Source organism: Brienomyrus brachyistius, chromosome 17 (genome assembly GCF_023856365.1).
Source record: "Brienomyrus brachyistius isolate T26 chromosome 17, BBRACH_0.4, whole genome shotgun sequence".
NCBI lineage: Eukaryota > Metazoa > Chordata > Actinopteri > Osteoglossiformes > Mormyridae > Brienomyrus > Brienomyrus brachyistius.
Window position 1 is genome coordinate 17,701,575 of NC_064549.1, and position 21,241 is coordinate 17,722,815.

A 21,241-nucleotide genomic window follows, 5' to 3' on the forward strand; every position below is an offset into this window, starting at 1 on the left:
CAACCTTTTAATCATAAATTTGTGAAAATAATTAAAATTTAACAACAAATCTCACTAAAACTGAAGTAACGCCACGAATACAGTAGAAAACGGGAAGGGACTACAGAAAACGCTTGACAGTGGTGCCTTAATGGTTAGGGAAGCACACTTGTAATTGGAAGATTGCAGGTTTGAATCCCTAACCAGCAAGGCACCACTGAGGTACCCTGAGCAAGGTACTGCTCCCTGGGTGCTGAATTAGCTATCCCCTGCTATGGGTTAAATGCAGAGAACACATATTGCTATGGTGTGTCAACAATTAAATTCTAAAATTCGGGATAACTCTGTTTGATCTTATTACTGTATTTGATCTTTGTAGCAGTACCACTAGGTGACAGAAGAGGACGGAAAGGGAGGCTGAAGTCGTGTTGTGAAGAATATAAATCTGGATGAATCTTTTTCAAATGTCCCTGAAACATTGTTAGGGTTAGTGGGACTCAAATTGTGGGGTGCAAGATTTTCTGAATATTTTTGTCCTATCGGGAAAGGCTTGGTGATTCATGACACAACTTTCAGACAGGAAAAGGGACTTTACTCAACGCGTAACATTTAACCAGAAACAAAGGACCGCAAGGGGTGAACAAATGCAGCATAAAGGGTAAACCAAAAGGAACAAGGACTAACTAAACACAGGGGAATACTAGCAAATACAGTTACAGCGAACACCAGCAAACCACAAGCAGGAACAAACACACAGCACTAAAAATGACTGACAGAGAAAAATAGATAATGAATACCAGACAAATGAGAGACATGTCGGAACAATTTACTAATCCTGATTACTGATCTTAACAATTATAAATTATAGTTTTTTTATTGTATTTACTTCAGCAGCCCCAGAGGCTCAACAGTTTTCATAAGTGACAGTCCCATAGTGAGGGAGCAAAATTTATCATGGGGAGCTGAGTGAAATTGTCAGGGAATTTAATCAATTTAACCCTAGACCTAGTTATAGTTAGGGGTAACTTATGAAAAAACAAGCACATATCTGGTGAACTTGATTATTTTGAGAAAAGTCACACAAAGTCTGGTTTTCAGTAAAGACTGATTTTGGAGAAGTATGTAGAGTATGTAAGCTAGGCTTTGGCAGTATTACAGTAATATTCTCAAAATATAGGGATTACACAGGTGGTGGACGGGTGACGGGCCAGTCTGAGGAAAACATCATAGTTATCCTGAAACCTTTTAGTCTGGTAAAGTGTTTTATGTTGAGAGGGTCTAGCTACTGGGATGACATGATGGTGCAGTGGTTAGCACTGTTGCCTCACACCTCTGGGACCTGGGTTCGAGTCTCCGCCTGGGTCACATGTGTGTGGAGTTTGCATGTTCTCCCCATGTCGTCGTGGGGTTTCCTCCGGTTTTCCCCCCCACAGTCCAAAGACATGCTGAGGCTAAGTGGACTTGCTAAACTTGCTTAATGGTGTGTGAGTGTGCCCTGCGATGGGCTGGCCCCCCATCCTGGGTTGTTCCCTGCCTCGTGCCCATTGCTTCCGGGATAGGCTCCGGACCCCCCTGCGACCCAATAGGATAAGCGGTTTGGAAAATGGATGGGGTCTAGCTACCATCTATCTCCAGTGAAGGAATTTTAATAATAATCAGGGCAGTATCTCAATGCCCCTAGATTGTATAAAATTCCAAGATGGCGGCGCGCTAGGTCGCAGCGGTCACTCCGGGTCCAACTACCGAGGGAATTCAGCACCGTGCTTATAGCCGCGGTGTATATCCCACCCAGCGCTAATACTAACAACGCGCTGCCAGAACTGAACAGAGCCATCAGTGGACTCCAAAACATATACCCCGACGGACTGTTTATCATCGCTGGGGACTTTAATCATGCAAACCTCAAGACAGTTCTCCCCAAATTCTACCAGCAAGTGGACTTTCCGACGAGGGGGGTGAACACGCTGGACTGTGCTTATACAAATATCCCTGGCGCGTTCCGCGCTGAGCCCCGCCCCCACCTCGGATTCTCTGATCACGTGTCAATCATGCTCATCCCAGCCTACAGACCTCTCGTCAGATGCGCCAAACCCGTCCAGAAGCAGACAAAGATCTGGCCCCCAGGAGCCATCTCTGCTCTTCAAGAGTTTTGTGCATGTTTTGTGCGCATGACTGGGACATGTTCAGGGAGGCTGCAACCTACGGTGACTCTACTAACCTGGAGGAGTACACGACCTCGGTCACTGGCTACATCAGCAAGTGCATTGAGGATGTCACCGTCTCCAAGAACATCACCACACGCTCCAACCGGAAGCCCTGGATGACTACGGAGGTGCTCACCCTGCTGAGAACCCGTGATACCGCCTTCAATTCAGGTGACCAGGCTGCCCTGAGAACAGCGAGGGCCAACCTGTCCAGGGCCATCAGAGTGGTGAAGCGTGCCCATGCCCAGAAACTATACAGCCACTTCAAAGACACTGGGGATGTTTGGCGCATGTGGCAGGGTATCCAGGCCATCACCAACTACAGGGCATCTCCACCTGCCTGTGACGGTGAGGCCTCCATTCCAGACATGCTGAATAGGTTCTACACACAGTTTGAAGCCCAAAACAGCATGGCAGTGAGGAAGTCCATCCCACCTCCCAACGACCAGGTGCTCTGTCTGACCGTGGCTGATGTGAGGAAAACTCTGCTTACAGTCAACCCGCGGAAAGCTGCTGGACCAGACAACATCCCTGGTTGTGTGCTCAGAGGATGTGCAGAACAGCTGGCTGATGTTCTCACAAACATCTTCAACATCTCCCTGAGCACCACAGTCATCCCAACACGCTTCAAAACCGCCACCATCATCCCTGTGCCAAAGAAGTCTTCAGTGTCATGCCTCAATGACTGTCGTCCCGTTGCACTCACGCCCATCATCATGAAGTGCTTCGAGAGGCTCGTCATGAGGCACATCAAGTGCCTACTGCCACCCTCACTAGACCCCCTGCAGTTTGCATAATGTCCCAACCGCTCTACGGATGACGCCATCACCACCACCCTTCATCTGGCCCTCACCCATCTAGATAAAAAGGACACTTATGTTAGAATGCTGTTCATAGACTTCAGTTCAGCATTCAACACCATCGTTCCTCAGCATCTGATCGGGAAGCTGAGACTGCTGGGCTTAAACGTCTCTTTCTGTAACTGGGTCCTGGACTTCCTGACTGGGAGACCTCAGTCAGTCAGGATCGGGAGCAACATCTCCAGCACCATCACGCTGAACACGGGAACCCCCCAGGGCTGTGTGCTCAACCCTCTACTTTTCACGCTGCTGACCCACGACTGTGCAGCAATGCACAGCTCAAACCACATAATAAAGTTCGCCAATGACACAACTGTGGTGTGTATAATCAGTGGGAAAGATGAGGAAGCCTACAGAGAGGAGGTGCGACGGCTGACGGACTTGTGCAGAGCCAACAATCTTTCCCTGAACGTGGACAAAACAAAGGAGGTGGTTGTCGACTTCAGGAGGGCACAGAGAGATCACTCCCCGCTGAGCATCGGCGGGTCCTCGGTGGAGATCGTCCAGAGCACCAAGTTCCTTGGTGTCCACATCACGGAGAACCTCACGTGGACCCTCAACACCAGCTCCATTGCCAAGAAGGCCCAGCAGCGTTTCTACTTCCTGCGGAGACTGAGGACAGTGCACCTTCCACCCCCAATCCTCACCATGTTTTATAGAGGGACCATAGAGAGCATTCTCTGTGGCTGCATCACAGCCTGGTACGGGAATTGCAGCATCTCGGACCGCAAGACCCTACAGAGGATTGTGAGGACAGCTGAGAAGATCATTGGGGTCTCTCTCCCCTCTATTATGGACATCTACACCACACGCAGCATCCGCAAAGCCACCAGCATTGTGGATGACCCCACACACCCCTCACACACACTCTTCTTCCTCCTCCTGTCTGGCAAAAGGTTCCGTAGCATACGGGCCTCCACTGCCAGAACGGGGAACAGCTTCTTCCCTCAGGCCATCAGACTCCTCAACCGGAACTGAATACAATCCCCCCCCCCCCCCCCCCCACTCACATACACATCTGTACATCTGTATAAAATATTTATTGTTATTTATTGCCTTACTCTTTAGTTATTCCTTACTCTTCTATACCACGGCATTTTTGCACAGCTTTTTTGCACATATAACCTTCGCTGCTACCATACAGTAACTTAAATGCTGTATTCAGATTGATACCACCGTTAATTGGCACTGTATGTTGTCTTGTCTTGTCAATCTGCACTGTTATGCTGTCCTGTCTGCACTTATGATGTTGCTCTGTCTTTGTCCTACTCTGTGTTGCACCATGGTCCTGGAGGAACGTTATCTCATTTCTCAATATACTGTGTGTATGGTTGAAATGACAATAAAACCTACTTGACTTAACTTGTATCCATCAGTCCAACAAGGGAACTCAATGCTGAAACTAAGTGAATGTTTATCTATGGTCCACTGTAAGGTTGAGTTATAATAACTGTTGTATATTTGTTATACACTCATGGGCCACTTTGTTTGGCATCACCTGGACATCAGCTTATTCATACATATATCTAATTAGCTAATCATGTGGCAGCAGCTCACTGCATACAATCAGCAGGCACAGCTTGGGAGCTTCAGTTAATGGCCAGATCAAACCACAGAATGGGGAAATATCAGATTTGAGTGACTTTGACCATCGCATAGTTTTTGGTGCCAGATGGGGTGGTGTGACTGTTTCAGGAACAGCTGGGACTTTCACACACATCATTCTCTTAAGTTTACACAGAATACAACAAAGCATTCAGAGAGCAACTATTCTGTTGAGAAAAATGCCTTGTCGATGAGAGCAGTCAGAAGAGAATGGCCAGACTAGTTGAAGCCAAAAGGAAGAAACAGTAACTCAAAAAAACAATCCTTATAACGGAGACAAACAGAACAGCATCTGAAAACACACAACAGTCAAACCTTGTGGTGGAAGGGCTACAACAGCAGTAGACCACATTGGGTTTCCAGCATTTTGTCTATTTGAGTCTATGCCTCAAAGAATTCAGACTGTTCTCAGAATAAACCCAGTTTTAGAATGGTGTTCTTAATGAAGTGGCCAGTGAGTGTAGAAATAAAATACTGGCCAAACTTATTGTTGCATAACTTCGCTATCATGCTTTTTACATAATCTTTTATTTGGAAACTGCTGCTATGCCCATTAAGTATAACTTCGGCATCTTACCTTATAAAAAAAAAATCCATGATATGGAATTCCAAATTATAAATATTCAGTAGCCCCAGTAGTTAAAAATGTTCAGATTGAGCTAAAATATAGTTGCAGCCCCTCACTTGGTAGCAGCAGTTACGCTATTGTTATTTGTCATCTAGATTTTTCCAGTTCATCGGAAACCATTCTGTTGTCACACAGATGCATCAACACAGGAAACTACTGTAGGTTAAAGACACAACTGTTTCAGAACAGCCTCAGTTCTGTCTTCCTGTTAGAATAAGTATTGTTTTTCTATACAATAGCTATATATAGACGTGAGAAAATGGTTGCTTCAAAATAAAGCAAATTAAAGAAATTTTTGCAAAAGCTTCGGCCCTTAAAGCTAATTTCTTTAAACTTTCAAATTGTATTTATTTATTTATTTGGCCGCAGCAGAGGTGAATATTAGCTACCCACTAAGCCACTGTGCCACCCATGGAAAATCTAAAAATACCAGCGATGACAGGCCAGCCAAAAACTAAAATACACTGTGACTCATTTTGTGTTATGTGACCTACTGGTATTCAGCAGTGAAATCCTTTTAATACTGTAGTTGTCTGTGTTTCAGTGCTCAGCACTTGAATGACATGAAGACTGGGAGAGAGCTGGGGTTCCGCTGGTAGGAATTAAATAATAAATATTCTGTAGACTGTAGCTGCAAAGCACAGAATCAGGCTGAGTTAATAGATGCAGCCACTCTTTTAGTAGCTGAAGAGTTTCATACTTCTTATTTTTGATCTATACTATAGTTACGTGCATCAGAACAGGAAAGATCTTTTTTGCAGCAGCAGCAGCAGTAAATAGCTTCACCAGCTAATAAGATGAAGCTGAAGGTGTATTTAGTGTTTCTGCCCTATGAAATAAAGCAAGTTAATGTTTGGTGAATAAACAAATGAAAAGTACAAATTTCCATTGATAGTGTGTACATGAAGATCAGACATAGACATGTTTTAAAATATTTAAATGACTAAACTTTGCTGAGTTTAGGTTTCTTATACCTGTGTATGCCCTTTGATACACACAGAGGTAAAGCACTGTTATAAGTAGGTTATTCCTTTAACTAGGTGATTAGAAATAACAGGAGTAACTATAAAATACTTTATGCTATTTGAGCAGACAATAGAGCTTTTCGGTTGCAGTTATTTTTACTATAAAGAATGCAAAAGAACTGTTCTTATGCTACTTGTGTATCTGCATGATTTTTTTTTTCAGTGGTGTTAACAGTTTGTAGGAAACAAGTCGGCATTAAGGAAATGACCTAAACCACTGTGTTTCAAAGGTGGTGCAAGTGAAGTCACACACAAGCTGAATGCTCTTAGTTGAACTAGACTCTTTGTGTTTTATTCATATATATCTGCATTCGGAGACATGCTGTTGAACAAAATTCAGATTTGGGTCTTGTCGATCTTACTGTATTGTAACGTTCCAACTTCATGCGGTAAGTCCATCTGCACTTATGGATAAATAAATTCATATAAGGTTAAATATTAAATGTTAGAAAATATTCCTTAACATTAAACTTAATTTGATTTTGATTTTTATAGTTTTGTTCTTATTAGGAGGTATTAGATTTTATGGAAAGTTTATATGAAAGATCTGTTGTTCTGTAGAATGCCAACTCATCCCAAGAATACCAATAAATTTCAGGATGTAAAGAAACTTATATTGTTGTGCCATTTTTTCATTTTTTGCCTGCTCAGGTCATAGCAGATGTAACAAGGCATGTGAGATTACTGCGTTGGTCAAGGGTACCATTAACTCTGCTGTCCTACTGCCGTGCAACATAACCGTGTATCACACTGAAACTGTGATGTGGAGCCAAGCCGCTGATTTAGTGACAATCAGAACACATGGATATGTCAATTTCTTTGATAACCGAGAGGGCAGAGTGAAGACATTTCCCTACTTGTCCAACAAAGGAAATTTCTCGATCCGACTGGAACATCTCCAGCAGTCCGACCTGGGAATTTACTGCTGTGAGGTACAGGGTGGATCATCATCTGCCTGCAACAAAGTGAACGTTACTCTGGATTTAGAAGAAAATCTAGAAGGTACAGTAAGAACACACATTTGTGATATTAAAGCTTTTCCATATTTGATACAGTGATAGCCAACAGGTTGCATACCTTGCTACCTGAATTTAATATTATGCTATTTACACTACTATACCTTTTATGTGGAAACTATATGCATTAAATATGCATTCTTGCAAAATGTTATTTTGCAGAAGCTATTTGTATAAGAATAATTCACTATGTGCAGTGGTTAGCACTGTTTCCTCACACCTCTGGGATCCGGGTTCGAGTCTGGGTTACATAAGAACATAAGAACTATACAAACGAGAGGAGGCCATTCGGCCCATCAAGCTCGCTTGGGGAGAACTAAACTAATAGCTCAGAGTCGTTAAAATCTTATCTAGCTCTGATTTAAAGGAACCCAAGGATTCAGCTTGCACTACATTATCAGGAAGGCTATTCCATACTCTGACTACACGCTGTGTAAAGAAGTGCTTCCTTAAATCCAGCTTGAAATGTTCTCCCGCTAATTTCCACCTATGGCCACGAGTCTGTGTATTTAAACTAATGCTGAAGTAACTATTTGGTTGAACAGCATCCAAACCTGTTAGAATCTTATATACCTGGATCCTGGATCTCCTTTGCTTGAGACTGAACAGATTTAGCTCAAGTAACCATTCCTCGTATGACATTCCTCTAAGACCAGGAATCATTTTTGTGGCCCTACGCTGCACCTTTTATAAGGCCACTGTGTTACATGTGTGTGGAGTTTGCATGTTCTCCCCAAGTCGTCGTGGGGTTTCCTCCGGGTACTCCGGTTTCCCCCCTCAGTCCAAAAACATGCTGAGCCTAATTAGACTTGCTAAATTGCCCATAGGAATGCGTGTGTGAGCGTGAATGGTGTGTGAGTGTGCCCTGCGATGGGCTGGCCCCCCATCCTGGGTTGTTCCCTGCCTCATGCCCATTGCTTCTCGGATAGGCTCCGGACCTCCTGCGACTCAGTAGGATATGCAGCTTGGAAAATGGATGGATGGATAATTCACTATGGCCTAATAATAGGTGCAGTTATGTGCCATACTTAAATTGGCTTATTTTTCTAGTAACTTTGTACTTCCACTGAGTATAAACAATATTAGTAACTGTCACTACTGAACTATAATTATAAAAGATTTTTGTACAATTTCTATTGACAAGAGTCATTACTCGTTACCTTTTGACTGGCTAATGTAATTTTGCCTACTGTGGCATAGGAAAAAAAATTATACAAAAGTAATACAAATTACAAGTAATACATAATACAAAATGAAACATCAGCTTGACCAATCCCAACTATAGCACAAATATTAACAGAATTAATAAGATCAAGCCCGACTTAAACCCAATGCCAACTTTTACAATGTGATGTGGTGTACGCTTAAGCATGAAAATGCTCACATAATTAACACAGAGGAACGTGGTCTTACATACAAATGTGATGTTTCAAAAGTATAATTAAATAGCCAATTAGTGTCTTAACACAACAAATACAAAATAAAGTCATGACACTTCAATTCCAACTCCATCTGACTGTAACCCCTGACATATTTTTTGGTGATGGGGGAGGGGAAGGTACATAAGGAGGGGTGTAAAATGATTAATCAGTATTAATCTCACACCCCATCGTGGTTCTATATTTACCTTAAGCTCAGATATAATATTTAGATGAATTTACATAAGCATACATTTAACACCAGCAAAATACTTTTGATACTTTACTGTTAGTATCAAACTTTTACTACATTTACATTTACAGGATTTGGCAGACGCCCTTAGCCAGAGCGACTTACATAAGTGCTTTGAGACTCTGCAATGAATTTCCGATGCTAGCTCAATAAGGACCCAAGCTATGAATACTATCTCTGAGAAATCCATTGAGTAGTGCAGAATTTTTTATTTTTATTATTTTTTTTTTTTTAAACACACACGTCGAGTCGAGTAAGAATATAGAAGTTCTACGTCAGGTATTTCTGAAAAAGAAAAGTTTTGAGTCGTCGCTTGAAGACATTCAAGGATTCAGCTGTTCGGACATCTAGGGGGAGTTCATTCCACCAATTAGGTGCCAGGACAGAGAAGAGCCGAGATGCGTGTCTTCCTTGTGCCTTGAGGGGAGGTGGGACCAGTCGAGCAGTGCTGGAGGATCGGAGAGATCGTGGTGCAGTGCGGGGTGTGATGAGGTCCTTTAGGTAGGATGGTGCCAGAGAATTTTTGGCTTTGTATGCGAGCATCAGTGTTTTGAATCTGATGCGTGCAGCTACAGGAAGCCAGTGGAGGGAGCGCAGCAAAGGAGTGGTGTGGGAGAACTTGGGAAGGTTGAAAACAAGATGAGCAGCTGCATTCTGAATCAGTTGGAGGGGACGGATGGCGCTCAGTGGTAAACCCGCTAGAAGCGAGTTGCAGTAGTCAAGGTGTGAGATGACGAGGGACTGGACGAGTATCTGGGTAGCCTGAGTGGAAAGAAATGGACGTATCCTCCTGATGTTAAAGAGGATAAACCGACAAGAGCGAGAAAGACTGGCGATATGTGAGGAAAATGACAACCGATCATCTATGGTAACTCCAAGGTTTCTAGCAGAAACCAAAGGATGGATCAGGGAGTTGTCGAAGGAGATCGCAAGGTCCTGGAGGGGGGATGAGTCAGTATTACTAAAGTGATATTTAATGGGTGACTTACCAGAGTCTGGTTTTCATCAAGGATGGTTTTCAGATACTCTATTCACTACTGCTAGGATGCAGTTGAAATATCCAGTTAATTCTGAGCCTTGGTCTGCAAATTTCTTTTCAGCCTGGTGTCTCTTAATAATGTTGATGTGAACCCTTTTCTTTCTCTGGCTCCATCGCAGGGAACTCTGTGAAGCGTTTCTTGGCAGGCAGCTGGTACTATATTGCCGCTGCTGGAGTCCTGGTGCTCATTGCCCTTATCGTCATCTGTGCCTGCCACATGAAGAGAAGAAGTAAGCACATGCACTCATTGTTTTCTCATTCAGCGAAAGGCTATAATCTTGTATCTCTCTTTTTAAGAAACAAGTTTTATTGTGATCCTAATTAACTGACCCTTATTTGAATAAGCAGTGATTATGAGTGAGTGGGTGGATGAATTGATGGATGGATGAATCGATGAATGGATGGATTATGGAAGCTGTAGCAGGAGACAATAAGGTCAGGCTGAAAAACACACATTTGTACATTTTCCCATTTTTAGGTGAACCTGATGATGCTGATTATGTCAATGAAGGCTACACTGGAAGTTGGGATCCTTGTACATCTTTTCATAAATTTCAGCTTATAAACGATAATCCTTATACATCTTAAATATATATATTTATATCTTAAATTCCAGTTTATTTTAAAAATGATGTTATTGACTTACACCTACTATAGATTTAATTGCTTTCACTGAGGCTTGAGCCATGTGGAATAACAGTAAGATCATTTGGGTGCCACAGGAAAATTTTATAGTATGTCTAACGGGAAAAACCTTCTGGGTTTTCAGACTGTTCACCTCATAATTGAATTTTTTTTTATGTGATTTTTTGTGGTCTTCTAGGCAATGAGCCCATGGATACCGTATGTGGCCAGATGGATGGGGAAGCCAGCAAAGGTACACCTGTTGCTAGTGTAACATAACAAAATACTTTTAATTTAGATTTTTTTTAACTCATGAAATACAGCCATAGGAAAAATTCTGATTCTTCTCTGTATGTCATTAATGAAGGGCTTCTTCCTTATTTTCTGGGACTTCAGTCCTGCTTCTTGAAGTCTGACACGAACTGTCCTAGCAGTGCACGTCACACCTCCAGTTAATGTTTCCCATTCCTTTTGAAGGTCACTTGATGTCATCCTGTGATTTGTGAGAAACTGTCAGATGGGTTAACAGTCATTTCTGGCATTAGAAAGTCACTCTTGCCCTTTAACTGCCGACTTTCCCATCATTCGCAGTGTCTCCTGCTTCACCTTATTCTTGTATACTGGTGAACCTGGATGCCAGCAGAACCACAATTAAACCAGGATTTAAAAATGCAAATTTGTTTAAAAATATAGTGTTCTTTTTTTTTTCCCTGTGGCTGTAGATATTCATTATACATGCATAGTTTTATCTGTACATTTGATATATGCTTGTACTTATCATTATCAACTTTGTCTTCAAGTCACTTTCTCTTTTGGCCCCTCAGAAAATCAACTGCAGAGTTCCGACGTACAGCAAAGTGGTACAGTCATTTTTATTTAAAGCACTACCAGAAATTTGATGATAAAACATCAGCTTCCAGCTATGGCCCTCAAATTATGCCAAATTAATCATTTTGCATAGGTTTAAATAATACATTTACTTTGAATTCACTTCACCTACTGAAATTTAATATGAACAATAGGACACTTGCTCTCACTTCTTAGGGTATTGGGATATCCTATTATAAAGAGTAAAAACTTTAACAGAATGTTAATAGCACTGAATGCATAACCACCAGCAATCTGCAACATTGAACCAAGATCCATTTAAGTGGCATTTTTACTTATTTTTTAATGCATTTCATGAAAAACTGACATTATATGTTTCATTTTAAACAGGAAATCCAGTAACCATTTATGGTATGTATAAACAAGGTTACCCATGAATATAAATTCTTAGGCTAATATTTGTTAATTCAGTTTGTGGCAAGTGTTGATACTGTGTATGACATACAGTAGAGAAACCTGTTCTCACTTCCGATTAGTGTTGTAGGTCTTGGTCTTGTCTCGGAATCAATTGTATTTTGACTCGGTCTTGTCTCGGTCTCTGACATAGAGGACAAAGACCAATTAAGATCACTCATCAAAACGTCTCAGAATTTATCACAACGGGTCTGTTAGTTATCTATGAGAACCCGAGAACGCAAAATGTGTTGTTTTTCGCACGCATTAACCTCAGACTAGTCTTTATATACTTTACATAAGTATAATGCACAGACATATGAATCGCATATCTTTGCAATGGAGAGAAATTGCTATATCCGGTTGTCCAAGCTGCAGCATTGCGCACTAAAATATTTCATTAATTCTGTGTGTAATGAGGCATATATTTTAAAGATTTTACACAAAAAGTACCCCAAATAATCCATAAAACATTGTTATTATTCACATTAGAAGGAAAGCTAAGTGTACATGTGCAATGATCCACCTACTGCCCCTCTGGGAAAAATATTGGTAACACGTAATACTTAAAGCAGTCATACCTTCATAAAGTATCATAAACATGGCTATCACTATTCAGAAAAAGGCATAAAGTATTATAGTCATGTGTATTATTCATTATGAATGCTGTGTGAAGGTCTCATCTATAATGCACTATAAATACCTTCATAATGCAGCACAAAGCATCCTTAATTGTTACAATGACTATTATTATGCATTATGAAGGTATTTATAGTGTATTATAGATGAGACCTTCATAGAGCACGATAATGCATGAGAAACATGGCTATAATGTGCTATATCTTTTTTAAAAAATAAATAAATAATATTTATTTATTTATTTATTTATATGTCGTGCCGGGGCGGCATGGTGGTGCAGTGGTCAGCACTGTTGCCTCACCCCTCTGAGACCCGGGTTCGAGTCTCCGCCGGGGTTACATGTGTGTGGAGTTTGCATGTTCTCCCCATGTCGTTGTGTGGTTTCCTCTGGTTTTCTCGTGCCTCGTGCCCATTGCTTCCAGGATATGCTCCGGACCCCCCGTAACTCAGTAAGATAGGTTTGGAAAACAGATGGATGGATATGTCATGCCCTGATCATCTGCTCCTTCGTGTGGATTTCCTATGCTTACCAGTTGTTTCTGATTGTTGTCATTAGTCCAATATATTTAAGTCTGCGTTAGGTATGTTTTCCCCAGTCCGGTCATGGAAGTCTTCCATCAGTCTTGTGCTTTGCCTTTCGTGTTCCAATAATAAATCCCTGCTTCCTCGTCTCCCTGCTCCTGCTTCCCCGGTCGGCGTGCACGACATTATAGCAATATCTATAATAGTGTATGAATGTTACAATGAATGATGAGAAAAGTTAATAGAGTTTATGAATATGGGCTTCACAGAAAGTGTTACCAAAACGTGTATAATTTATTTTAAGCCTATAAATAAATGGATAGAAAAACTCTCAAATTGGCTGGAGTTCTTCTAGAAATAAGGCAAAATTATATATAATTACTTGATACTTTCACATTTATTTTTTACAGAAGATTGTATGTGTATGTTTGATGTCGAGCTCCATCAAAACATATGAAATAGAACGTGTCCATCAGCTGGTTGGTTTGTTGTTTGAGGCTAAAATGCTGACTCAACGTTTTATTTCCAACTGGTTTGAGCAGTGGTGGTTTAATGGTTAGGGAAGCACACTTGTACTTGAAAAACGGAAAGATTGCCGGTTCACATCCCCAACCACCAAAGTACCATCCCGAAGCACTGCTAACCGTGCTCTGAATTAGCTGCCCCCTGCTATGTCACATTGTCACATATAGGTTAAATGCAGAGAACACATTTCGTTGTTGTGTCTGTGTGCTGTGGTGTGTCAACAATGACAATTAAACACTAAATTCAAATTCAATCATAGCATATATAGGTGGAAAAATGACAGTGATAAACATTAAGCATCAGATTCTAAAACTGTCTGTCTGTGTTCATCCAGTGAATCATAAACTAAAGAATGCTTTTACATTTCAATTTCTTTCAGATGTTATATAGTAACACACAAAAATGAATATATAAAACCACGCATAGCTATCTATCATTTAACTTCAACAAGTTACCATATCGATGCAAAGTCAAATATAAATTTTCACCTACATTAACCATGTATTCCTTCACAATACTAAGCCATAGAAGGATCCCCTGTGAACCCCTGCATTCCCACATCATAGAGGCTCATAGAGAATCTCAACATTTATAAGATTATATTTGTAGTGCCTGCAAAATATTTATATTAGATGAGACTAAAAATTGAGAAATTTCAATAGGCACAAGTAATTTTTCCTCATAAGAAGGTGATATCAAGACTGTGTCAGCATTCACATGTCAAATTATGACATATCTGAGTAGCCCAGGTTGTCCCAAAAACAAAACCATAACCATGTGGCTGAAGTGTATCATGTACATACAATGTAATAAGCTTAAAATCAAAGGGACAGGGAAATGCTCAGAAATGAATAGGGTTCAAAGGGTTAACACAGTACTGTGATTGGGTATAAAACATTCTGCTTCGAAGTTGAAATGCAACAAATAAGATGTCTTATTTAAAAAAAAAAAAAAACTTCATTCGTACATAAGCATTTATATTGAAATTTTAAGAAAAATGTCCATAGTTAATTATACTGTCACATAACTTTTAAACCTCAAGATGGTGCCTATGCACCACATTTTACATTGTGTTGTGTTATGTAGACTGAAACATTAGTCTTGGCCTTGGTCTGCTCTTGGTCTTGTCTCAGTCTCGGCTTGCCTTGGTCTTGCTCCTGTCTTGTCTCCATATACTCTGGTCTTGGTAAGGATTTGGTCTCGGTTTATGTGGTCTTAACTACATCACAGCTTCCAGTGTTGCATTCTTTCATGTGTGTTTTTGATTTTTTTATTGTTCTGAAATCTCAGAAAACAATGAACATGATCCAAGCTGGACCTGTGTGAGAGAAATTAATTCATACCAAAGTAAGTCTCAGAACTGCAGCACTGTTTCTGAGCTGCAATACATGCTTTAATATATTTATATGTTTTATAACAAAAGGTATCAAGCTCTAATAAATGTATTATTTCCAGACACTATATCTACCTCCAGAACACAACATATAACTGAAAAACAGCAGTATGGTAAGCCTAAACATTTGGATATATTCGTTGATTTACTGATTATCACTTAGTCAAACATGTAAGTATGAGAATATGATAACTTAGTGCAAGCTAATTTTAATTAAACACTTCACGCTAAATTCTCCAGGGGAAATTGTCATTTTTATGCTTGCCATTTGTTTCAGTCAACCAGTCTGAAATTGTGCACACAGAGTCCAAAACAAGGAAGAATAAAAGTAAGGATTCATCACTTAAATTCTGTTACTTATTTAGTGACTGTGACAATATATGTTGTACAAAAAAACAAAATTATTAATATATATTAACAATATTTGCTTGAGCAGTAGCAGAAAGATAACTAGCTTTTAACCTTCTTGACAGGAAGCTTATGGAGAAGAAAAGCTAATGACAGTAAGTTTTTTTCCTAAAGGTATTTCAGTGAGTTTTACCTTACATTTATTTGATACCTAAATTGAGTCATTTTATTTACTGAAGAAAAAACATAAATACGAGACAAATTCTGTTGTTTTGTGGTTACATTAAGTGGTTGAAAATAAATAAACAAGCAAGCAAACAAATGAAGGAAAGAAAAAGAAACAATTGGTACAATCCTAACTGTTTTGTATACGGAGCAATGACATAATATTTCATTCTACAGCTATGAAGTGTGTGAAACTGTGAACTATATACTGTAATTGTATTACCTGGATGGGTTCACCACTGCCACTTTAGACAATTTTCTCATTAGTGAGATAACTCAGTTTGATGGGTCTTTGTAGATAAACTATGTGGGTAAAGATCTGGAACTGATTAAACTTGATCTCATTGGTGCGATAATACAAAAAGTATTTGATGGATCTTTTTACCACTTCACCAAAACATCATATGGATGAATATCTACACCTGGCTTAATTTAGAAACAAAACACAATTAAATTGGCAGTACTAGGTGGCAACAAATGAGCTGCAGAAGACAGCACCTCTAAAAGTTTTTTAAAGCACATTGTATAGATGATAATCTGGGGTTCATAGTTCCATATCTTTTGAGACCAATTGCACCAAAACTAAACCAGTTCCACATGCTGACATCAAAAGGATGAGCTGGGGGCCAAGAGAATATAGAGGTTGGGGGGATCCAGAGGACTAGGGATTAAATGGGGGAGGGCTGACAAGGTCATCCGAGGAATATATCCTTGTCATACCATCAGCATTTCATTAAATTGTAATACATTGTGTATGAAACCAATTAAACATCCTTATTCTTCCTCTTTCTAACAGGTATTGAATACAAAAACCCAATCTATTCCAACAGCAGAGAGCAGCTTCATGAGCTTTAGAATATTTTACCTAATTATAACACTGTATAAAGACAGAATGTGTTTTCCAGTCTATTTACTTAATGCTATGATGATTATTTTAGCCGCAATAATGGAATTTTATGTTTTGAATAACTGCATTGATAATTGATTTTGCATGTCCTGTACCAAAAATCTAAATTACATGTTTTTCATTCAGATGATGAAAGTTTTGTTGTATGCTTAATAAAATAGCAGGCATCATATTCTATATCTCAGATATATGGTATACTGAATACATTGTACATTGTATAGAAAATATTCATTCATTCGTTCATTCATTATCTATACCCACTTACAAACAAAAGAGTATAACTAAGACTACAACAATCTAGGTTTGCCACTATTACCACCCCATGTCCTTGACATAAGCGTGCCATAATTAGTTACTTTTACAGTTCTTGCCATCTGCACAGCTCCCATCTTATCATACTATCCCTTACTCATGCACAGGACTCATTGCATTAGTATTTTCTGCTTTCCATACAGGGGTGGTACAGTGTTGCTTCATAATGCCGGGGCTGCGGTTCGAGTCTCTGCCCTGGTTCTGTGTGTTTGCTTGTTCTCCCCATGCTATCGTGGAGTTTTCTCTGGGTTCTCCAGTTTGCTGCTGAATGAATTGGAGTTGCCTGATTGAGTGAATGTGTGTTCACCCTGCAATGGGTTGGCTCCTCCTCCTTGGTTGTTTCCTGCCATATGCCCATAGGCTCCAGACCCTCACAACCCTGAACAGGACAACCAGGTACTGAAAATGGATGGATGACAATTTTACCCAATTATTCTTATATACAGTATGTTATTAAACTATTTAATTGTAATACTTCCTGCCAAACTGTTTTTTTAAAATAGAGGTTTAATTGAAATATTGACAATGTGAGCATTAAACCTGAGAAAAGCATCATAAGAGCACATGCCTAAACCACAGTAAACCAAACCAAACATAGTGTGGGTCACTCATTTGTGACCATTGTTCATATGGATCGGAAGAATTGTTTATGGCTTACTGCAGTATGGGTATTACAATATGGAATGTGAGGTAGGAGTGGGGAATTTATTTTAAATCCAGTTTAACAACACAGATGGGTGGAAGAACAAAAGACAACACAGGGACACAAAACAGATGGAGATGTAGCACAGGAGAGGTCTTAGAGTATCAGGGCTTTCAAAACCTGAGAATAAAACAAAAAAATGATACATCACGGGAAATTGGCTGAAGGTGAATGAATGAGGATGCTGTGAGATGCCCAAGCCCTTGCTCCACCATATACAGTAGCTGACTCAAAGCAGAATATTTCATTTTCCACATAATTCCTGGTTTGTGTCAGTATTGCACCATCAAATCTGATTCAAAGCTGCCAATTAGGCTTACAGTTCATGTTCATGCTGCCTGAATCGTACTAAAACTTAAATTATATATAAGATTAGGATTAAAATACTGCTACACTGTATTCCTGGAATCCTACCGTACTGACACATACTCCATCCAATAAATAAAAGCTTAAAACCAGCAAGCCTAAATTAATCACTCATGTTATCCTTATAATGGTCATAAACTTTTGTGAAGAAGAGTGTTTTTAGCAAATCTATGACTATGTAAAATAAATCCTGGTTTTCAGAGATAGTGCAGTTGTTGTTGAGCATGAAAAACCTACAAGTGGAACCAACTAAATAATCAGCAAAATAAAACGAAGTGCAGCATAGTGGCTCACTGGGTAGCATTGTTTTGTCACACCTAGAGTGCTGGGGTTGAATTCCGCCTCTACTACGTGTGAAGTTTGCAAGTTGTGTGGGTTTCCTCCAGGTGCTTTGGGTTTCCACTGCAGGCTAACGACATGCAGTTAGACTACCAAGTATCTATCCATGACCCATATTGTATGGCTTTGAGTGTGTGTGTAAGTGCTCTGTTATGAACTAGCATCCCATCCAGGGTGTTCTCTGGGATAAAGTCCAGGTGGCCCTAACTAAAACAAGCAGATGAAAGATGGATAGAAAAAAGGTCATAGACAGCTAAGTAATAAAAAAGCAAAACTGCACATGCAGTTTTTATCTACAGGCACGTCCCTCTACACAACACACACATTATATATATATATATATATATATATATATATATATATATATATATATATATATATACACACATACATACATACATACACATACATACATACACATACATACATACATATACACACATATATACATATACACATACACACATACATACACATATACATATATATATATATATATATATATATATATGTCACGATTCGCCGAAATCGGGTATCGCACGGACAGGTAGGCAGGCAAGCATCACGCAGGCAGGCAGAGTACAGGGCAAAACTAGGGGTTTTAATTCCAGGATTCGGGATAGGAGACATCTGACGACAACTAACATCAATGACGGACAGGGCAAACAGGTAAGACCAGGACCTAAATAGGATGGGACTAATCAAAGTAAGTGGACAAAGCTGGAGACGATCAGGGAAGCACACGTGGGTAATCAGGGGGCGTGGCACACACGAGGAGCGGACGAGCCGGGCATGACAATATATATATATATATATATATATATATATATACACACACTATGTTATATATATATATATATATACACACACTATGTTATATATATAAACCCCACGACGGAAACCCCACGACGACATGGGGAGAACATGCAAACTCCACACACATGTGACCCAGGCGGAGACTCGAACCTGGGTCCCAGAGGTGTGAGACAACAGTGCTAACCACTGCACCACCATGCCGCCCCACACTATATTATATATATATTTTAAAAAATTCACAGGTTGCACACCCAAAAAATGAGAAATGAGTGAAAAAAACAAATGCTTAGCACTGTTGCCTTGCACCTCTGGGACCTGGGTACTCTGGTTTCCCCCCACAGTCCAAAAACTTGCTGAGGCTCTGGACCCCCTGTGACCCTGGTTTCAGAAAATGAGTGGATGGAAAAGAACTCTGCTGTGATTTCAATGTTTTTCAGAGCTATATCTGAAAAAGTAGGAGACGTAATCAGAAACACAAGCAGAAGTCAGAAAAGCAGAAGGTCACTCCTGGGGGTGAAAGGGAAGGCAGTCAGACACAGAAGAATGGAGAGACACACACACTGAGAAAAGAATCAAGACACAGACTCACCAGGCAGGGGATCAAGAGTATGACCACACAGGAAGAGAACGAGGCATTCATGGAAAAGCATGGATCAAGTAACGCACTAATAGCCTGTTCAATGTCACATTGTAAAAAGGGGCTTTCCAAAGTTGCATGCTGATCTTGGCTAACCGAATTTTCAAGTTAATGTCAGAGGGGTGTGACGTGTTATGAGAGGCACAGAGGTTTGAATAGTAATGTTTGAATATGTCATTTATATTTGCATGGTCTGTTTCTTTTAGTTGAGATTCCTCAATAATTTCTCATATTAGTTTATTGTTTAAAGATTGGGATAATTGGTATGAAAGACGTTTACCAGCCCTCTCCCTGTCACGATAGGCCATGAGGGATGATGATCCACCTGTGATTTATGAACAATGGGTTCTTTATTAGAAAATAAACTCTAAAGGACATTAAACAAAACGGACACAAGAGGTCTAAACAAAGGCAGGTCGGCAAAACAATAACTAATAAAGACTAACACATAGGGATACAACAGAGGAATAACACAGGCTCCAAACAGAGCATACAGCAAGGACCAACTAACAGTACATACATTCAGCGACCACAACACTTACAATGACTGACAAATGAAAAGAGCAGCTACATACATACACTGATTACAAGGGCTAAATAAGGGACAGGTGTGGGTCTTAAACAATCACAAAGCACTATGGATTCAAACACTAGGACATACAAGGAACATTGGTGGTACAAGGATTACAGGACATGACTGCAAAACTAGTCACAGAAAATGATAACCTGGAACAAACAGCTGGGTGTTTTAGCTGCAGAGCCACCTCTGTTGCCCTGGATGCAATCCGGACACAGAGCTGTTTGTGCACTGCGGTGACACATGCACTGTCCAGAAGGGCCCAAGCCAACAGTCCAGAGAGCACTTGGACATAGCAAAAAAGGGTGCTGATGGAGAGGGCTGGGGTGGAGATACTCGGCCATTTAATGACATAATTAATCGCTACATGCCCATGGCCTGTTTCACCATGTGGCCCAAAGTGTACAGGTCTCAGACCAGAGCACAGAGTCAACAGCTGAGAAGCTCATTGAGACGTTCTGCTGCTTGCTTTCTGGACTTGGTGTTCAAACCGCCCCTGGAGCCAAGGTACCGAGGCAGCCAGGCATGGAGTATCCTTGGTGCTTCCAGGAAAGTCTGAAGGCCATATAGGAGTTGGTTCGGTAGCACCAAGGCATAACGACTGCCCAACAGAAGCAGGCTTATGATGCACGCAGCTACAGGCAGATGTTGGGTACCCAGTTTGGATGTACAGCCCAATTCACAAGAAGGAGCAGTCATACAAGCTGGACAGTCACTGGAGGGGGGGGGGGGGGGGGGGACTGTGAGAGATCCACAAGCATCTCTTTGACATCATTTAATGCTTGCGGCTGCCCAGGTAACAAAAGGCTCTGTATCAGAATCACCTAGCACAACATCGCCCCCTGGCCTGAACTGATCGCCATGCAGTTGCTATGGGGTACACACTAAAAGTAGAAGGTAAGTCAGGATCCCTGGGCGTCTGTGGGACTTTGTATTGGACTTGAACCTTCGGGTGGGGGCAATGTGATGCCACAGGGCTGGTCAGCATAAATAATTATTC

The 21,241-nt window shown here is 40.6% G+C and overlaps 1 protein-coding gene across 4 annotated transcripts; it reads left to right on the forward strand.

Moving 5' to 3' along the window:
• Nucleotides 1-5,493: 5,493 nt before the first annotated feature.
• On the forward strand, nt 5,494-16,668 carry LOC125712394 (uncharacterized). 4 transcript variants are annotated; one of them, XM_048982415.1, is made up of 13 exons: nt 5,494-5,871; nt 6,465-6,690; nt 6,953-7,303; nt 10,147-10,257; nt 10,506-10,562; nt 10,851-10,904; nt 11,476-11,511; nt 11,870-11,890; nt 14,909-14,965; nt 15,074-15,124; nt 15,289-15,339; nt 15,485-15,514; nt 16,381-16,668. In XM_048982415.1, the coding sequence occupies exons 2-13, from the start codon at nt 6,621-6,623 to the stop codon at nt 16,437-16,439; spliced, it is 948 nt and encodes a 315-aa protein (XP_048838372.1). In that variant the 5' UTR covers nt 5,494-5,871; nt 6,465-6,620; the 3' UTR covers nt 16,440-16,668. The 4 variants fall into 4 exon arrangements, with proteins under 4 accessions (XP_048838372.1, XP_048838373.1, XP_048838375.1 ...); XM_048982416.1 differs by having other exon boundaries at nt 10,506-10,550; XM_048982418.1 differs by lacking the exon at nt 10,506-10,562 and having other exon boundaries at nt 5,495-5,871.
• Nucleotides 16,669-21,241: the final 4,573 nt, after the last annotated feature.